The 17,603-nt window shown below is 35.1% G+C and overlaps 1 protein-coding gene and 1 long non-coding RNA gene across 2 annotated transcripts; one reads left to right on the forward strand and one right to left on the reverse strand.

Annotated features, from left to right (window-relative positions):
• Positions 1 to 1,435: 1,435 nt before the first annotated feature.
• Positions 1,436 to 15,668, reverse strand: LOC121410261 (complex III assembly factor LYRM7-like). The gene is made up of 5 exons (XM_041602220.1): positions 15,562 to 15,668; positions 10,052 to 10,124; positions 7,858 to 7,928; positions 6,505 to 6,586; positions 1,436 to 3,206 (listed from the first exon to the last, which is right to left on the reverse strand). Exons 1-5 carry the CDS (start codon positions 15,604 to 15,606, stop codon positions 3,115 to 3,117), a joined length of 363 nt encoding a protein of 120 aa, XP_041458154.1. The 5' UTR covers positions 15,607 to 15,668; the 3' UTR covers positions 1,436 to 3,114.
• Positions 10,134 to 11,390, forward strand: LOC121410262. Its single transcript, XR_005969302.1, has 2 exons — positions 10,134 to 10,638; positions 11,228 to 11,390. It is a non-coding gene; the product is annotated as an uncharacterized LOC121410262 (long non-coding RNA).
• Positions 15,669 to 17,603: the final 1,935 nt, after the last annotated feature.

The following is a 17,603-nucleotide window of genomic DNA, read 5'->3' on the forward strand; positions in this document are numbered from 1 at the left end:
GATGGTAATGTTTATACCCGCTCCGAACAGAAAAATCAAAATTATGTGTCAATGCAAAATGAAAGAAAAAAAATACTATTCATACTCTTTACACCCATGTATACTTTTTAACTTATGGCAAGAATATACGATTCCCATAGCCGGGATGGGTAAATATGGAGTAAAAAAGGTGTGGGAAACAAAAGGGAATGGAAATTTATAGTTTTCCGCGCGGAAGCAAAATATTTTATGAAAAGAGAACGTTCGATTGGGTTTTCATTCTTTTGACCCCAAAAGAAGAGTTAAAAACAAACAACAAAGCTATATATTTCTTCCCTTTCCTTCTTTCGCTTTTTCTCCTTTTCCCCCTTCTTTTTTCTGTTGAAATAAGGTTTCCAATGTTTGGCTGTTTTCTCTTTTCCTTTGGGACAAATGTTTGATTTTTTTACACTGTCAGTTCCATCATTATAGCTATTCATCATTACTTAGGTCTTAAGTAAATTTGATTCTTCAAATGATTTTTTCTTAATTAAAAATGTAGATTGAAAAGTGACAATTGTCTTGTCATATTACTTTCCACCAATAGAGGGCGTACACAAAATATGCCCAAAATTAAGTTTTCGAGCGCTCTGGTGAATACAAAAATTACTCCTAAGTTACTAATGAAAAATAAATTGCAACTGAATGGAAACAAGTATTTTTGGTCACAAAATTGATATTTCAATGATTTTTTTTTAATTGTGCTGTGTACAGCATTGGCATACCATAGTCCTACCTATAAATTCCCCACAGGCTGGATGGTAATGAACCCTTGAGTGGGGGAAGGTTAAAATCATGAGAGCTTGTGAAAACACTCGTCATAAATATTCATTAGTTGGGCTGATGATGTCACATCCCCACCTGTTCTTTTTGTCACATCCCCACCTGTTCTTTTTTATTTCATTATATGAAATTAGGTTTTTTTTTCGAAATTTTTCTTCCAAGAACTAGAAAAATTGGATTGACAACTGATTTAATGCATTAGATATTTATTGCTGCAACTTATTTCAGTAAAAGGGTGACATTTTACTCACACAAGTATAAAATAATGAAAAAAAATATGATTTTATGCAATAACATAAGAAAACGGAAAGAGGTGATGTGACATCATCAGCCCACCTAATGAATATTCATGACGACTGTTTTCACAAAATATTGCCAAAATTTAAACTTCTATAACTTTATTATTTGTTATCCGATTTTGATGAAATTTTTGGCATTTTGCTCACTGAATTATACTCTATGTATTAAGATAAATATTTTCAGCCTGGAGTATCCCTTTCCCTTTAAGGTCCAATTAACTCTTGCCACAATCATTCCTATTCAGTCCACTCACGACATCTCTTTTTTTTCTTTCCGCATCTCTCACCATCTATCTTTGATTCAACTTTCTGTCCATCGATCTCTTGTGTTTCAACTCTCCGTTTCTTTTATTTGAATATTCCATTGCAACATTGTCCAATCTGTCTCTCATAATGAATCTTTGTTTAAACTTATCATTCAGCATGTCCCTCTTCCATCTGAATGGTCTATTCCAACCCCACATCCTCTATTATCAAAATTTTATCTTACCATTAAGTGGCTGTGAAAATTTCTCTTTGTTTATTCAAACCACATGTAGATGAATTCTTGACTGTACCCAGTCAAAATTTATGCACCTGCCATTGCTATATAGGAAATATACTTCAATCCCAACTTGTCAAATTTTTGCCATGATATAGGCAATACATATTTTCATATGTCCACTTGATAATTATCACAAAAGATGCATTTTATTTTTTTGTTTTAATTTAGTTTTTTTTCTGAATTTTATTAATGCTTATTTTGAGCATATTCAGTTAAACAAATTACTGACCTACAATGTTATTTAGGGACTCTGCACTTCAAACATATTTTCTTTATGCTTAGTTCCTACTGTGTATTATTTTTTTTATTATCAATGTAACATTTTTAAATCTATTTTTGTTATGCATGGTGAAAAATAAAACAGAGAAGATAACTTATCTCGTCATGTTGACATACAACTTTTCATGAGACAATTTGCCATCTTGACAAGTCAATGGCACTTTCACAAGACATGCATTATATAAATATAAATCACTTATTCCATTTGGCTGATAAGCAATCTTCACATTCAGAAATGTAATTTTTTTGCTATCATCCATAAACAACACTTCTCTTATGTAGGTTATCATACAGCTTGCATCATAGCCAATTATCAACAAAATGAAAATACGTGTATTGATTTAATGAAGGAAATTTACTAATGAATTTACTTTTGTTTGATATTGCAAAATTTTTGTGAGAGAAATAATGAAATAAATGAGCACATATGATATTGGGGTAATTCTGTGTGTATTCATAAAAACACCCCAAACAAAAGTAGGCCCTTGGGGGAGCCAGTTACATTGACGAGGGGATACCATGCGCGACCAAAAAAACAAGTAAAAAGGATGTCCTTTTCACGATAGGGCACGTTTCGTATTTGCGCGAGGTGTAGAAGGTGGGGTCGTATTTTAAACCAAATAAGGCAAAGCCGACGACCAAAGGACCCGTAACAATAAAACATTCCTGTACTTGTTTAGGGGTTCATTTCAGGGAATATTTGCCAAGAGTATCGTTTTGTTTCCAATACTTATTGAGGGTATAGGGTTTCACACGCCAATACTTGTCAAGGGGTGCATTTTCAGAATATGGAAATTACGTGTTTAGGGTGCTTTTTTCGAGACCCTATGGTCGCGCATGGTATCCACTCGTGAATGGAAGTGGCCCCCCCGGGAGTAGGCCCTGGAGTATACATAAATAGTAGAGATATGAATAATCATCCAGTAATGAAAGAAGATCTATCAACAGAAGGCATCATGCTCAAACTTTATATTGAATATACAACATGCATCACAATCTGTTGATTTGTTGATACAGACAAAACTTTCCTAGCTCATTTTAAAGCTGAAATTTGTATACTCTCTCTGTACAGCACCTCATCGATCGGTCCATCAATGTCCTCACGTTGTCCAAGGTACATCAAAATGCAACATGTTAACTCATCATGTCAAAGCCCAAAAGGCAGGATATCCACTGATCACCATGGTAACTTCATCTTTTAGTTTCACTTGCATCCTTGTTTTCCTTTTTACATGGCAAGGGTGCATTATCTTCCCTCAGAAGATGTTCATGAATTCTCAGTGCTGATGAGTTTTGGGAAAAAAAAAGAAAGAAAATAAACATGATATAAATATACACATAAGACACAAATAACCATGGAGATATGGTTTGGTTGCTGGTAAGGTTACCCCTTACAAGGGTGGATCCAGCCTTCACCAATAGGGGGGGGGGGGGGCGGAATTTTTTTCAGCCATATTTTCCCTGATCGGCTGCTTGAAGATGATATTTTTTTTTTTGAAGGGGTAGTCCTAATAGTTACTTTTTAGCTTTATTCTTATTAATGAACATAAATATATAGTATCATACTCTGTGGAATGGAGAATAAGACTGCTGAAAGACCTTTGAAAGACCATGAATTTTGGTTGATCTTTCAGAGGTCTCTCAATGAACCTGCAATGGTCTTTGAGGTCTTACACAAGTCTTGACCAATCTTTCAGTGGTCTTCGTGGTCTTCATGGGCTCCAAAACTTTTTTGAAACGGTTCAAAACAGTCTTAAATTGGTCTTACAGGAAAATGGTCTTTCAGCAGTCATTCAGCGGTCTTTTGATGAACTTTTAAAGGTCTTAATATAGCCTTTCAATGATCTTTCGGCAGTCTTTAAAGATTTTTGCGGAGATCACTGTAAGACTCATAAGAGATCATTGAAAGATAATTGAAAGACCATTGAAAGGCCAGGCAAAAGTCCATGGAAAGAATTCTGAAAGATCGCTTGTTGCATAAAATATCTCTAAAAGACCATTGAAAGATCTCTATAGGACTAGTCTAAGACAAGTAAGACAAGAAATATCCATCAGTCTTTCAGAGTTCTTTGAGGGGTCTTTCTGAGCCATTCCACAGAAATGACAAATTTCAGTGATCTTGAAGACCACTGTAAGACCTCACCAATTTTAAGTCTTTCAGTGGTCTTTCAATGGTCTCCGTTCTGTGGAATGGGAGCCTGGCGCGAAGCACGAGCTAATATTTTTTTTAAATCTTACATATATTTTCCCAAAATTTGAACATTCTGGGCAATGTTTGTTATCCTGAAAAAGATGTGTATGCAACTAAATAATTACTAGGAACGCGAAGCGCGAGCAGAAATGAACTGATGGAAAAGGTACCCATTAAAGACTGCATGCAGTTAGCCATGAAGATGTTCCATGTTTTAACAAATCAAATAATGCGAGCGCGAAGCGAGAGCTGAAATTTTTTACATTTTTACCCAAAGATCGGAAATTCTAAGCATTTTTTATAACTTAAACAGAATATGTATTTAACTAAACAATCGATGTCAGAGCGAAGCGCGAGCGGAAAATTTTGAGATTCAGACCTACTGAACGAGACACTCTATTCATGTTTTGTAAATCATGAAAAGAATGAGTAATAGGGGATCTCTCTACATTAACAATGCGAGCACAAAGCGCGAGCAGAACATTTTTTATATTGTGATCTGAAACTGGATGATAATGTCCTTAGGACTTGTCATCAAAATTATGAAACTGAAGACTGTCTATCTATTCCTCTTGCTAAGTGCGAGATGAAACGTAAGGGACAATTCAATCATTAAATTAATATCTCATTTATTAATGCCTAAGGGCATGAAATCTGATGGTCTAAAAACTGGACATTTCAAGCACTTTTGTAATTGTTACTAGGATGCACCAGATATCATTAACCATTAATGCGAGCGCAAATTGCGAGCCTAAATGTTGTATACACTGTCATGAAGAGGGGATTTTAAAGTAATTTGTTGTATAATCAATATTGAGACATACCGGTACATAACTCGCCAATCAAAATGCGAGTGTGCAGCGCTAGCTGATACATTTTGACAATCAGACCTGAAAACGGATATTTTGAAATCTTTATGGAATACACAAAAATAATAGGTACCTGATAAATCAAAAACTGTTTTGTAAATTAACTTGATATTTAAACTCGATATTGAACAAGATATGTAAATCACCTAAAAGGCAATACGAGCGCGAAGCGAGAGAAAAAAATCTTAAATAGTGACATGAAAGATTTTCTTAATTATTTTTTTAAGTCTTCCCCTAGCTCATTTTATTTCATTCACTTGTCTTCTTCCTCTCATGTTTCCCCCTTCTTTTTTCTTCTCTCTCTTCCCTTCTTTTTCTTTCCTCTTTCTCTCTCTTTTTTTTGCTCTGCCAATAGGGGGGGGGGGTCCAGGCCCTGTTACATATAAGAAGAATTGTAAGAGCAATTACATTCATTTATGATAAAGAACATTCCAGAATATCATTGTAAAAGCTTTTGTTATGCAGGCCTCGCCTATTTAAAGGCCAAGGAGTTTTATTTGTGAATGGAGGCTGCCAAACAATAGATTGCTACACAATAGGATTCCAGTGGACAATATGATTAGCTATGTTGTTAATTTCGATGAGGTCATTCAAGAATGTTTTAGAAATGTAGAATGCTCCAAAAAGAAGAATATTGTTTTAAAAGACAATACCAGAAGCCTCTAGAATAGTGAATACTAGAAGGATCTAGAATAGTTGTAATTAGTATATAAAGCTGGCAGATTCTTCAAAGACATCATATCATACCAGATCACTTCATCAGATCAGAACTCAGAGTTTCATGCCAGACTTTATTTCCATCTGGAATATTTATCTTCTGTGGAATAATTTACCCGCTATCTCAATGAACTGTTTGCATTTATTTTGAGAGAGGAATTCTCAGTTCTCATAGAGATCATCAACCCGTTTAATGAATGCTTTTCAACCCATGGATTGCTGAAATTGACTGTTAATCATCAGCAACATCGTCTTCACGGACATTTCAACTCGTTACAGAGACTCTTAACTCTTGTTATTCATCGTGCTTCAACATCAGTTTCATCATCGCCATCATTGTGAACTTATCTTCGCCAGCCAACTTGGATTAACACTGGATTTTACTTTGGATTCAACTTTTATTATCGCAATCTCCAGAGACGTAAGATCAATATTTATTTATGTTTTATTTATGATTGTTAATGTATAATTAATTTCCTGTAATAAAAAAGGGAAATCAATTTCAAATTATTTTACTTGTTATTTGTTGCAGTATCGTAACAAATATTTTTGGGGGCTTGTCCGGGAGTCGAACCCGGGACCTCTCGCAAGCCCCCTTCTTATATGTAACAGCCCCTCGGGCCCCCCTGGATTTGCCTATGCCCCTTTATCAATCTCCCAATTTATTCACATATATGGTAAACACTTGTTGTGTTTAGTGTGAGGATTTCATTATCTTCCAAGTCTAATGGAAAAAATCCAAATAAATTATAATCACCATTATTAAACACCAAATACTTTATATAATTGTTTGAGTGTACTTACAGTATTTGCCATTTTCCTTGTGAATACCTTGAGCAACAGATGTCTTGAGCAATAATTGAACATCTTCACCTGTCTTCAATAACTAGTAGAGAGAAAAAATGAATACATCAAATCCAAAAAGAGTACACTTTCTTTTGAAATGTAACAGATAAACAGAAAAAGCTAATTGCTTAGTTAACATTCATAATGTGATAAAATAATCAATTATCCAAGAGAACCATTCACTTCAATCATTTGGATCCTCCTTGCCAATAAAGAATGATCAATAGCATGCTAGAAAACACTGTAATGCTATACATACAAATATTTATATATTCTTTCAAAATTAGGAATAAAAAACAGTATTGGCAATGTATATCCATGCTGGTCTGTGAAAGGCTATGATAGTGATACATACATGTACATGTATGAGAAATTATATAACTGAAATAAAATTCACCATGTCATGGAAAATCATTTTTTAAAATTGAAATAGCCCATTGTTCAATATACAGTGTGTCCCACAAAAAACGAAACCGAGATCCAGTGATGGTTTATCATAATTTAATCATAAATACAATTGACAAATGACACACCAATTTAAAGCTTAGAATCTCCTCTTTCATCTGAAATTATTTCCAATATTCCTCATTCATGCATAAGTGAGCAAAAACAATTTGAAGAAAGGATACCAAAAACTCATTTGGCAGGGGGTATCTGAATTTCAAAAAGAAAATCACATGCCTAAAAAGTTTAATATCTGCTCTTCATTTGATACCTTAATCACATAAAATGGTCAAGAAGTAAAAAAGTTATGTTCCCTCGAAACAATGCTTGTTCATAATTTCATTAAATAAATGCCTTTTCACCGTCTATGCATGGCTGATTGTCAACAGAATGGAGTGCCGAGTGAGTCTGGACCTTAGCCTGTAAAACTTCTTCATTTTATGAAATTATTGAAATTCAACCCTTATTTCAAATATCCAGAACTTTGTTTTTTCTTGACCATTTTTTGTAATTGAGGTATCAAATCAAAGAGCAGATATTGAACTTTTTGAAAATGTGGTTTTCTTTTAGAAACCCAGATACAGCCCGCCAAGTGACTTTTTGGTATCCTCTCTTCAAATTATTTTTGCTCACTCATACGTGAATGAGAAATAATCTAGGTAATTTCAGATGATGGAACAGATTCTAAGCTTTAAAGTGGAAGGTCATTTGTCTATAGTATTTGTGATTAAGTTATAATAAATCATCGATAAATCTTGGTTTCGTTTTTGTGTGGGATGCAATGTATATCTCGAAAGACAAAATTTACCCAAACAGTCTGCAAAACTTAAGAAAAAATAATATTGTGATACTTATGAATATATGTACCTTCTTTAAAGCCTTGGGATCAGTGACATCCTTATTTGATTTGAATTCATCCCGAATCCTTAATTTTGCAGCTGGAAGAAAAATTCAAACTCAAGTTTGAGACAAAAGTTGTGAAATATCAGCCACACAAAATTCAAATAAACACAAAACAAAAGACCAGCCCCAATAAAAAAACTTTCTTTAGCAGAGGCATTGATCTGGTGGGGGGGGGGGGCTAGGGGGGCAATTGTCCCACCAATGAAAATATTTGGGTGGCAAGAATATCGTTTTGTCCCCCCCCCAAAAAAAAAAAATAAAAATAATTCCATAAGTGCAAAAAAAAATCTGTTACACACAAATCAGCAAATTAACCAAACATACATGTATTAGTTTTTACATTCCATGTAAGTAGACACCCTAGGCTTCAAATTTCAAGTTTAACCAATCAATGAAGAATATTCATTTTTGGCTAGGTACATATCCAACAGGAGTAAATCTGTTGTTGTTTTTTGCTGCCTTTCACCTACAAATGACCAAGATACATGATCCTAAAGAGATGTAAAATTTGTATGAAAAAGTGCATCTTTATGTAACTTTTTTGATATACACTAATAAAAACGTCCGTAAATTCACCATTTTTGGTATTCTGTCATATCTCATAGCCATTTCAACATATCACTTTGTGTTTTTTGCACTTTTTTAAACAGAGCTTGACAACATTTCAAGTTAAAAACAACCTTGAAAATGTGTCACGCGATTGACGCCAGTCACAAAAATACATAGTTTAGTTTACTAAAAGTATTCTAAAGGCAGTATAATTTGTAATTGATAAAAAGGAGCATACATGTATGCATGTAGTCCTAAATCAAACCATGGACCTACTGGAGTAGGTCCATGATCAAACCTGCAAAGAATATTGCCAACTGGAGACCCCTTCATTATGAAAAAAAAAACACCCTAAAGTGCGGTCACGCGAGTCACATTAATAAAGATTTTCAGGGTAAGTCACGCGATTCACATATTATAAAATGAGCAGCATTTTTGGGAAATAGGTTGATTGTAAATTTTTAGGTAGATGTCAAGTATTTTGGCCTGAATGATTACTTTTATTTAGAAAAATATTGTTGAATGCTTTATGCTATAAATAATACATACAGGTGTATGGGATTACAATATGTAGTCTCACATGTAAACTTTCATGTAAATACATGTAACAATACGTGAATTCAAAATTCCTTTGTTTTATTTAAAGATAAAGTGGATGAAAGTAACCAAAAATATTCAGTTTGAATGAATTTTGGCCCCTTTCACTGTATAAAATCATGACAATTTGCTCAATTTGTAGTTCAAAATGATACTTGTCACACAAGTCAAACTACTGTGTCACATTTTCAAATGGCCATCGACTCAAAACAATAAGTCAGACATCAATGAATTTTTAACATACAGTAATAAATAAATTTCATCAAAATCTGGTGATTATCTTCTTAGGAAATTAGTAAGCAGGTCAGGAATCTTCAATAGTGTCATGTCACGCAAGTCACAAAAAACAAATTGAAATATCTCCTACAAAAACTACTACAAATTCAAAATTTTTGTACGACAATGTGTATTATTGATTGAAATAAAAAGGAAAAAAAGTCTGCAATATACAATTTAGGGTTTAGGTTGGTAATTAATCTTAAGAAGTTGAAATTTTGTGTCAATATCACAGGAGTCACAATCTAATGGCTGATTTATAGTACAAAATCATGCGCGCTCCACATTTATTTATAAACCTATTTTGTTAATGATTACAAAAAGTGCCCAGAATTTCCTTTTCTTACGTTGGAATGACAAAATCTTATGCTCACGATTAGCACTCGCATTATTTGATTGTTGAATTATGTTTTGTCTTCATGGGTAACTGAAAACAGTCCTTAACATGTCCCTTTTCAGGCCCAAAGCGTATATAAAAAAATTCACACTTGCACTTCGCTCTCGCAGTAATTACTAAGTTACAAACACATCTTGTTCAGGATCACAAACACTGCTCAGAATGTTCAATATTTATATATATGTAGATATAATATGTGTGAGTTTGTTTGTTTTGTGCGATTGAGCGCCTTTGTAATGTGGATTTGTGACTCATGATTTTGCCCCTCCCCCATCTGAAAAATGGATGGATGCCCCTGGTCTATGTCACTACCCTGTTTTGAAAATAAGAAATAATTACCTTCAAGAGCTTTGACATCTCCAAGAAAAGTGCTTTGACTTGTTCTCTGCAGCAACTTATACAGAGATAGGACCTATGATTAAAATGAAAGATAAACAAATTTTTTGTGTATGCCGTCTATTGGTGGAAAATAAAATTGCAAGAAAGTTTTCATTTTTCATCCTCTACTTTTAATTTAGACAAAATAATTAATAGAATTCAATTTACTTGAAAGCCAAGTTATATGATGACTTGAAAGTCAAGTTATATGATGAATAGTTGTAATGGAAACTGACAGTGTCAAAAAACAAACATTTGTCCCCAAGAACAAGAGAAAATAAGCCAAACATTGCCAACCTCTTTCCCCACACAGTGAGTATTATAACTATTACAGAACCTTGTTCTTTGGATGATTTCAAGTACGGTGTAGAAATCTGGTATTATGACAACACCAACACCAGCCACAACAACCGTACCTGAAATGATGCTGGTGTTGAGATTGACCTTGGAAAATATGACGTATTTCCAAGAGTTTGTGTTGAGCGCCGGTGTTGAATGTCATCTGCTGAACCGAGGATCACAGCTGATGTTGACGATCTACAAGTACGGTATGTGTATGTGTAATTTCCCCATTCACCAACACCAAACCCCAGGGATTGGGAAAATCTTGATTTCAAGTTCGGTTTTGTTATTGGTGTTGGTGATTTGAAGCAAACGAACAGGCTGCGAACAGGATGAAACATCCCTGTAAATTATATTTTTACAGTTATGATGAGAGCAAATCATTAAAGGGATACTCTATGCTGAAGTAAATATGACTTGAACATATAAAGAAAAACAAGTCAACAAAACACTGAATTTTTTCCATAAAATTCGGACAATAACAAAGAATGGCATTTTAAAGATTTTTGAATTTTCTGGTGAAACAGTTCATGGCGTGTCTTCATGAATATTCAATGAGAAAATTGATGTCATATCCCCACTTGTTCTTTTGTATTTTATTATATGAAACTAGGTTTATTAAATTTTTTCCTCTAACTCAGCCACCAAGGACTAAAAAGATTGGATTGACAACTAACTTAGTGAATTAGGTATTAATTGCTGCAACTTATTTCATTCGAAGGGAGGCATATTATTCACAAATGTATGAAATAATGAAAAAAAATATATGATTTACTCCCTTCACCTTTACCCTAGATTCTGGAAGAGTGCTGTGGATCCCAGCAGTCAGGCTACCAGTTCTGTGCCATTTCATGTAATAACATAGTCATAAGGAAAAGGAATGTGGGGATGTGATGTCTATGGACAATTACACGCAATAGATCCTGCTCGAAATTTGACGGAATAAAGCCATATTTTGGTATGTATTTCCACTCCCTCATCATATTTGTTCGATAATTTTGGGCTAGATATTACTATTCTGAATCTCCATGTCAATTGTCATTTTAGACTCAGGTCTCACTCTCAGTCAGTAATGTCAGTTAGTGGGGAGTGCGTATGGAACTCTTGCCAAAAAAATTACATCCAACTTGACCAAAAAATATATATTCAGAAAAGTATGAAAACACCTTAGAAGCCGTCCTGACTACCAACGTACAGTAGTATCTGGGGCATTCTGCATTCACACCAGCACAGAGATACGATCTTACGTACACGTAAGCTCCCGAAGGGAGCTAGAGAGGGAACTCTTTCCGCGCGTTTTTATTTCCCGTAGGTTTTGTACACAGCCAATATAGCTGCCGTTGGACTAGTGCTGCAGCCGAACCGAACGGAAGTTCGCTGAACTTGGCACTTCCGAACCGGACCGAACGCAAAGGCCTGGTTTGGAAGTTCGGTAAAAAAAAAAAATGTTAATATGCACTGCGTACGTGCGATGACTACATAGATTTAAGTATAAAATTAAACAAAAATATATTGGTTAGTGATTGTGCACAAAGAGAATTCCACTCAATATATTTTTAAAAACCACTATGATAGCTCCCATCACGTCTTTGATTGAACTGTTATCAACTGAAGAATATTTTATTAACATAAATATATTTTCTCTTGATAAAATGAGGGGACATTTTGAAGCTAAACTTGGTATAAAAGTGTGGTGTAATTACGTATTGCCATAATCGATAGTGATCGTAATCGGACCTAATCAGTTTGTATTTAATAAAGAAAAGAACCAGACATAAATTCATTCCTCGTAAATGACAAAGTATGACAGTTTCGGTCTCGTGTTTGATTAAATTTTTATCATTTTCAATTTTTTTTATAAACATGAATATATTTTTTCCCTTATAAAATGTGGGGACATTTTAAGCTTATTAATTAAACTCAGTTAAAAAGTGTTGTTGAATTACGTATTGCTGTAATCGGACGTACATTTAATTGTTTTGTATTTAAAAAAAGAAAGACAAGACATTAATTCCTTGTGACTGACAAAGTAATGGTAAAGTATATATATTCCAACCTTCTGAAATTTCCATATTAATATAAAAGATAAATAAATAAGAGATGAAGGAATGAGGGTGAAAAAACAGAAAATATAAGAATTCAAACCAAATCAACGCATGTTCCCTGATCGATGTTCCGGAAATGGTTGGTAAGGAAAGTTGAAACAGGAAGTTCAAACAACCTGCTCTCATTTGCTATTATACAGGTAAAATTCATATTCCAAACTTGAAATGTTTTTCCATTGTCAATATTTTCTTAAAAGTGGTTTAATCTGGTCAATTACTGAAAATGAAATGATAAATTATCAGTTCCGTCTTAGTTCTGACGATCAACGCCGGGTGATTTCACAACACTAAAATACAGTGTACAGTCCCATGTACTCATTTTCGTGTTGGAAATATGTTTGAAGTTACGTAGCGTCGATCTTTCTGGACCAAGAATGGACTGATATTTTATCTTTTTAAAGTAATTCATTGACCAGATTTCACCACTTTTCAGAAAATAGGGACTTTCTAAAACACTCATATTCTTTGGAATGTGAATTTTACCGGTATAATAACAGTTGAGTGGAGGTTGTTTGTCTACTGTTTCGACATTCCCGATCAACACTTTCCAATTTGAGAAGCTGCGTTGGCAATGACATCGTAATTAGGCCTGGGACGATTGTCATTTTCACCATTCGATTATTTCCTGAAAAATAATCGAATGATTCGATTGTTCGTTGGGGAATCACGTCTTTTGAGTCACAATAGGTGACCTAATTTATGGTGACCCCCCCCCCATGAAGAAATCTCCATCAAAGTCACATGTTCAGCATAAATGAAAGTAGGCCCTTTTCCCCCTTTTCCATGATTTTTATATCAAAAGGAACTACATGAAATGAGATCAAATCTTTCAGTATATTGTTCCAATGAAAATCTTTCCTAAATCAATGCTGTTACTCTGGCATCATGCATGCATCCCTCCAAGTGCCACACCCCTGCATATGAATGAATCAGCCCAGATCAGCTGGGTCCAAAGTCCAAAGCCCAAAGACGTAAACAACTCATTCATGAAGTATTCTTTGAGATTGACCCCAAGTGGAGCATTTCACTTGAAAAATTTCATCCCTTGCCCACACCATGTCTCCGCCCCCACTTGTTGCACTGCCCACGATGCTACACATGTATTTCAAAAAAATATTTTGCAAAATATTTCATTTGAAATACCTTCAAAATTACGATTTTTTATCATTTGAACCTACATGTATAACTGGGTCTATTTTGGGAGACTAGTCGAGAAAGTACTGGTGAAGACGGGCGCATGTTGGAATGTCGTTTTCATTGTGTGAGGGGGATATAAAAAAGGTTGCATTGTTTTGAAACATGAAAGGAATTGTCCGGCTCCCACCCTATCTTTCTCTCTCTCTCTCCCTCACACACACACACACACACAGATGGGGGAGGGGTCAATTCATTTCTGAAGTCATGACCTTTCCTGATAAGGAAACCACTGCCTTCTTCTTTGTTTCCCAAAGTTTCATTGGCTATCAGAAGGTCCAATCAGCTCAAGTGAGCTGGTTGTGTGTTTATGGTCAGTTCCCCCATGTCTGCGCGGTCTCCCAAGTCTGCGCACCCGCGTATCTGCGCGATTCTAGTAAAAGAATATACGCAACGAGCACGAACTTTGCACATACAATGCATAGACAGGTATTCATAAAAATCAAACTCAAAATGGTGGAAAAATAATGAATTCAGGGCATTTCATGTGACGGTCTCAAAATGCAGCCTTTTGTCATAAAAATCCCAGAATCGAGTGCAAAGTGAATGAGTGCGCAGACATGGGGTACCATTTTTTTTTCAATCTGAAAATGACTGCCCGAGGTTTTTTCCAAGAAAATCATATATTTCTTTCAAATTTTATGAGATATTTGGCACACTAACTCATTATGATGTAAGGAACATAATCAACTGAAATATTTTGTGAAATAAGAAGAAATTCATGTTAAATCTTAACTCAAATTGTTATGTGCGCAGACTTGGGGCCCACCATCATACTTATTGTTTTGTGCACGCAGACAATGACTTTTGTGTATCGACGGCAAGGTCGGGTGGGATTAAAATTTTCGGAACACTTTCATGTTGGTGTGTAACTGTGAATATGATACAATCATTGATAATTTTTGAAAAATTACCTCGGTAACATAATTTTTAAACCTGTATGAAGTATTCAAAAACCATTGTCATCGTTGTTTTCTTGTTTTTGTTATTATTACTTGGGTATTCGAGTTATCCCAATGACATAATCAGGATCTACCGAACATTTGATTAGTGTAGATTTTTCTAATCGATTGGTGATTGGCGGCATGCCAATCGAACCATTCGATTAATCGATGTTTACTCCCAGGCCTAATCGTAATCGATCATGATCATAGCTACATGAAATAATCATGAAAAAAATATTCTGATCTTTGTAATTCTGTTTCTGTCCTGATTTTCTCTTTATCAATATTTTTTCTTTCCTTTTTAATTTTCATTAAAACAAAAGAAAGTAGAAATGACTGTTATTTTTTGTTTAAAGATTAAAACAAAAGAAAGTTCAACAATTTTCATAACTATTCTTTTTAGAAACAAAATTTATTATAAATTAATATATGACAGATCATCCTGGAGATCACTTGTTTGTGGGTTGGCGATCTGTATTTTTTATATATTAAATTTAATTTGGCATTTATTGCCGAACCCCGAACCGAACCAAAGTTCGGAAAAAAAATTGCCGAACCGAACCCGAACATGCCGCCTGACTTGCAGCACTAATTTTTACTCTCTAATTTAGAAGCCTAGCTCTGAGTCCTGGCTAACCGGAGCCGAGTCCTATCTAACCCAGGGAGCTCCCGCCCGCCAGCGTCGGGCGGGAGCCCCTGGGTCAAGTCCTGGTATCTGGTATGACTCTAGTCTATGAGCCCGCTCAGCTCAGCCTGAGGTAAACCCGTATAAGGATTTCAAGTTTTCAGCACTATTCTGAAAACTCATTACAATTAACATATATAAATTGGTTGAAAAGGTAGAGTCTATAGTTTGAATGAATAAATAATTTTCAAAATATTTTACCTGTGATCGCATCTTCGAAGTCGAACAGCGTTCGGTACGCGTCATAGACGGTACTTGTACGGTGTCTTCAGACTCGCTGACAAACAAAGAAAATCTGTAGACAGCTGGCAGCCTAGCTCGCCGTCTGTTACGAGGAGTTTAATTTTATTTGTCTTCGAACACAGATGGCTAGCTCGCGATCGCGCAGCCACCAAAAGGGGGTTAACAATGTAAAATCCCCTCGACGGGGCTCATCGATTTTTTCCCCTTTATTTCATAAATATATATATAAAAAAAACTAGCTGGAATATTATTCCGTTTCGGCCAGAAATGCACCAAAACGTGAAAAATTAACTTTAAAAGAAAAAACAAAGTGACTTAGTTCGGCTGCCGCCCAACTCCTACTCCCTGGTTTATTCGAACTTTACAAATAAACATATAGCCTTTGAGTCCCTGTACAGATCGAGTTTGAACTTCGGTCTCTGTAATTGTTGGGTAGAGCCAACGGAGTTCAGCGGAAAAACCAATTATATAAGAGATATAAGAGACCGAAACTTTTGGTCTACAACTGTAAGTTTTTTTGAGGGCTCTGCAACCTCGAAGATGAACTTAGATGTACGTCATAAGGAGGAGTGAGGTGTATTTTCAAGGTGACTTTGCAAGAGCTTTTGGAAGCTATCAAGCGAGACTACAAAACCGAAAACCGAAACCCCAGCCAAAGCAATCTTAATGGAAAGAGTAAAACAAGAGAAAACATTTAATACAAGTTTCATCAAAATCGGTTATGAAATAGGCAAATATGGACGTTTAAAAAAGTCTTGTCGTATTTTCCACTGGCGTAAATCCCGGGGGGGGGGGGAATATCCTCCCCCACTTTTCGAGGAGGGGGGATGGCCTGTACAAACATCCCCCCACTTTTTACGGAATAAATGAAAAAAAATCACAAGAGATAATTGTTTTGTTGGTGAAAATTCTTCCTAAAATACCGCTTAATAAATAAAACAATATCATTGGATCATAAAATGCAAATAAAGAGCCAGTTCACCATTTGCAAACGAAATACTTTTGTCCTTATTATAACATTGAAGAGAAACCCCCGTTTCTTCCAATTCATCAATGTTGGGTTTTTTTTTGGGGGGGAGGGATTAAGATGGAATGTCAAAACATTTTGAATAAAATCTATAATAAAACCGTTAAACCATCATGGGGTAAAAAATATAACAATATCGGAGGGGTACATACAGTGGCGTAACTCCCGGGGGCATGGGGGCACATGCACCCCCCCAAAAAAAACGGGGAAAAGGAGAAATGAGGGAGAAAGGTACAGAAACGTAGTGGGGAAGAAAGAAAAAATGTAATTCATTATAATGTTATATTATAATTATTTATGTTACATTACATAAGAAACATTTTTATCATAATTTTATGAAACATAATTTGCCCAGGGCCTACGTCTTCATTGTTCCTGGTGCTCGCATTGTCTGTTTAACAATATATATAATCCTGTTGTACTAAAACATCACGTTTTCAAGTCAATACAAACCAAATATATTTTTTAGCGCTTGAGTTATATATTGACATATGCTTCTTTTACATGACTCAAAAAGTGATTGCCCCATGTTAAGGTCTCCGTATATAAACATTTCCTGTCCGTGATTTCGTTCGCATTAGTGGATTGGTGAGATATGTCTGCTCTTCGTGAATTCCTAAAATCAGTCCTTAAAATGTCCCTTCTTCTGATCTGAATATGAAAAATTTTCAGCTCGCGCTTCGCGCTCGCATCATTTGGTTAATGAAATACCTATATGGTCCTAGGTAATTCCTACAAAGAAACCTTAGAATGCCCCACTTCAGGTCTGAATTATCTAAATTTTCAGCTCGTGCTTCGCGCTCGCAATATTTGATTGGTGAAATGCGTATATTATAATCATGATTGCAATGACTACGAAGAGTGTTTCATGTGTTCAGATGTAATTCTAATGAAATCAGCAAGCGCTTGGCACTCGCATTAGATGACTATGGTGAGATATGCATACTCTTAATGGATTCCTATAATATATTCC

Source organism: Lytechinus variegatus, chromosome 3 (genome assembly GCF_018143015.1).
Source record: "Lytechinus variegatus isolate NC3 chromosome 3, Lvar_3.0, whole genome shotgun sequence".
In the NCBI taxonomy this organism is placed as follows: Eukaryota; Metazoa; Echinodermata; class Echinoidea; order Temnopleuroida; family Toxopneustidae; genus Lytechinus; species Lytechinus variegatus.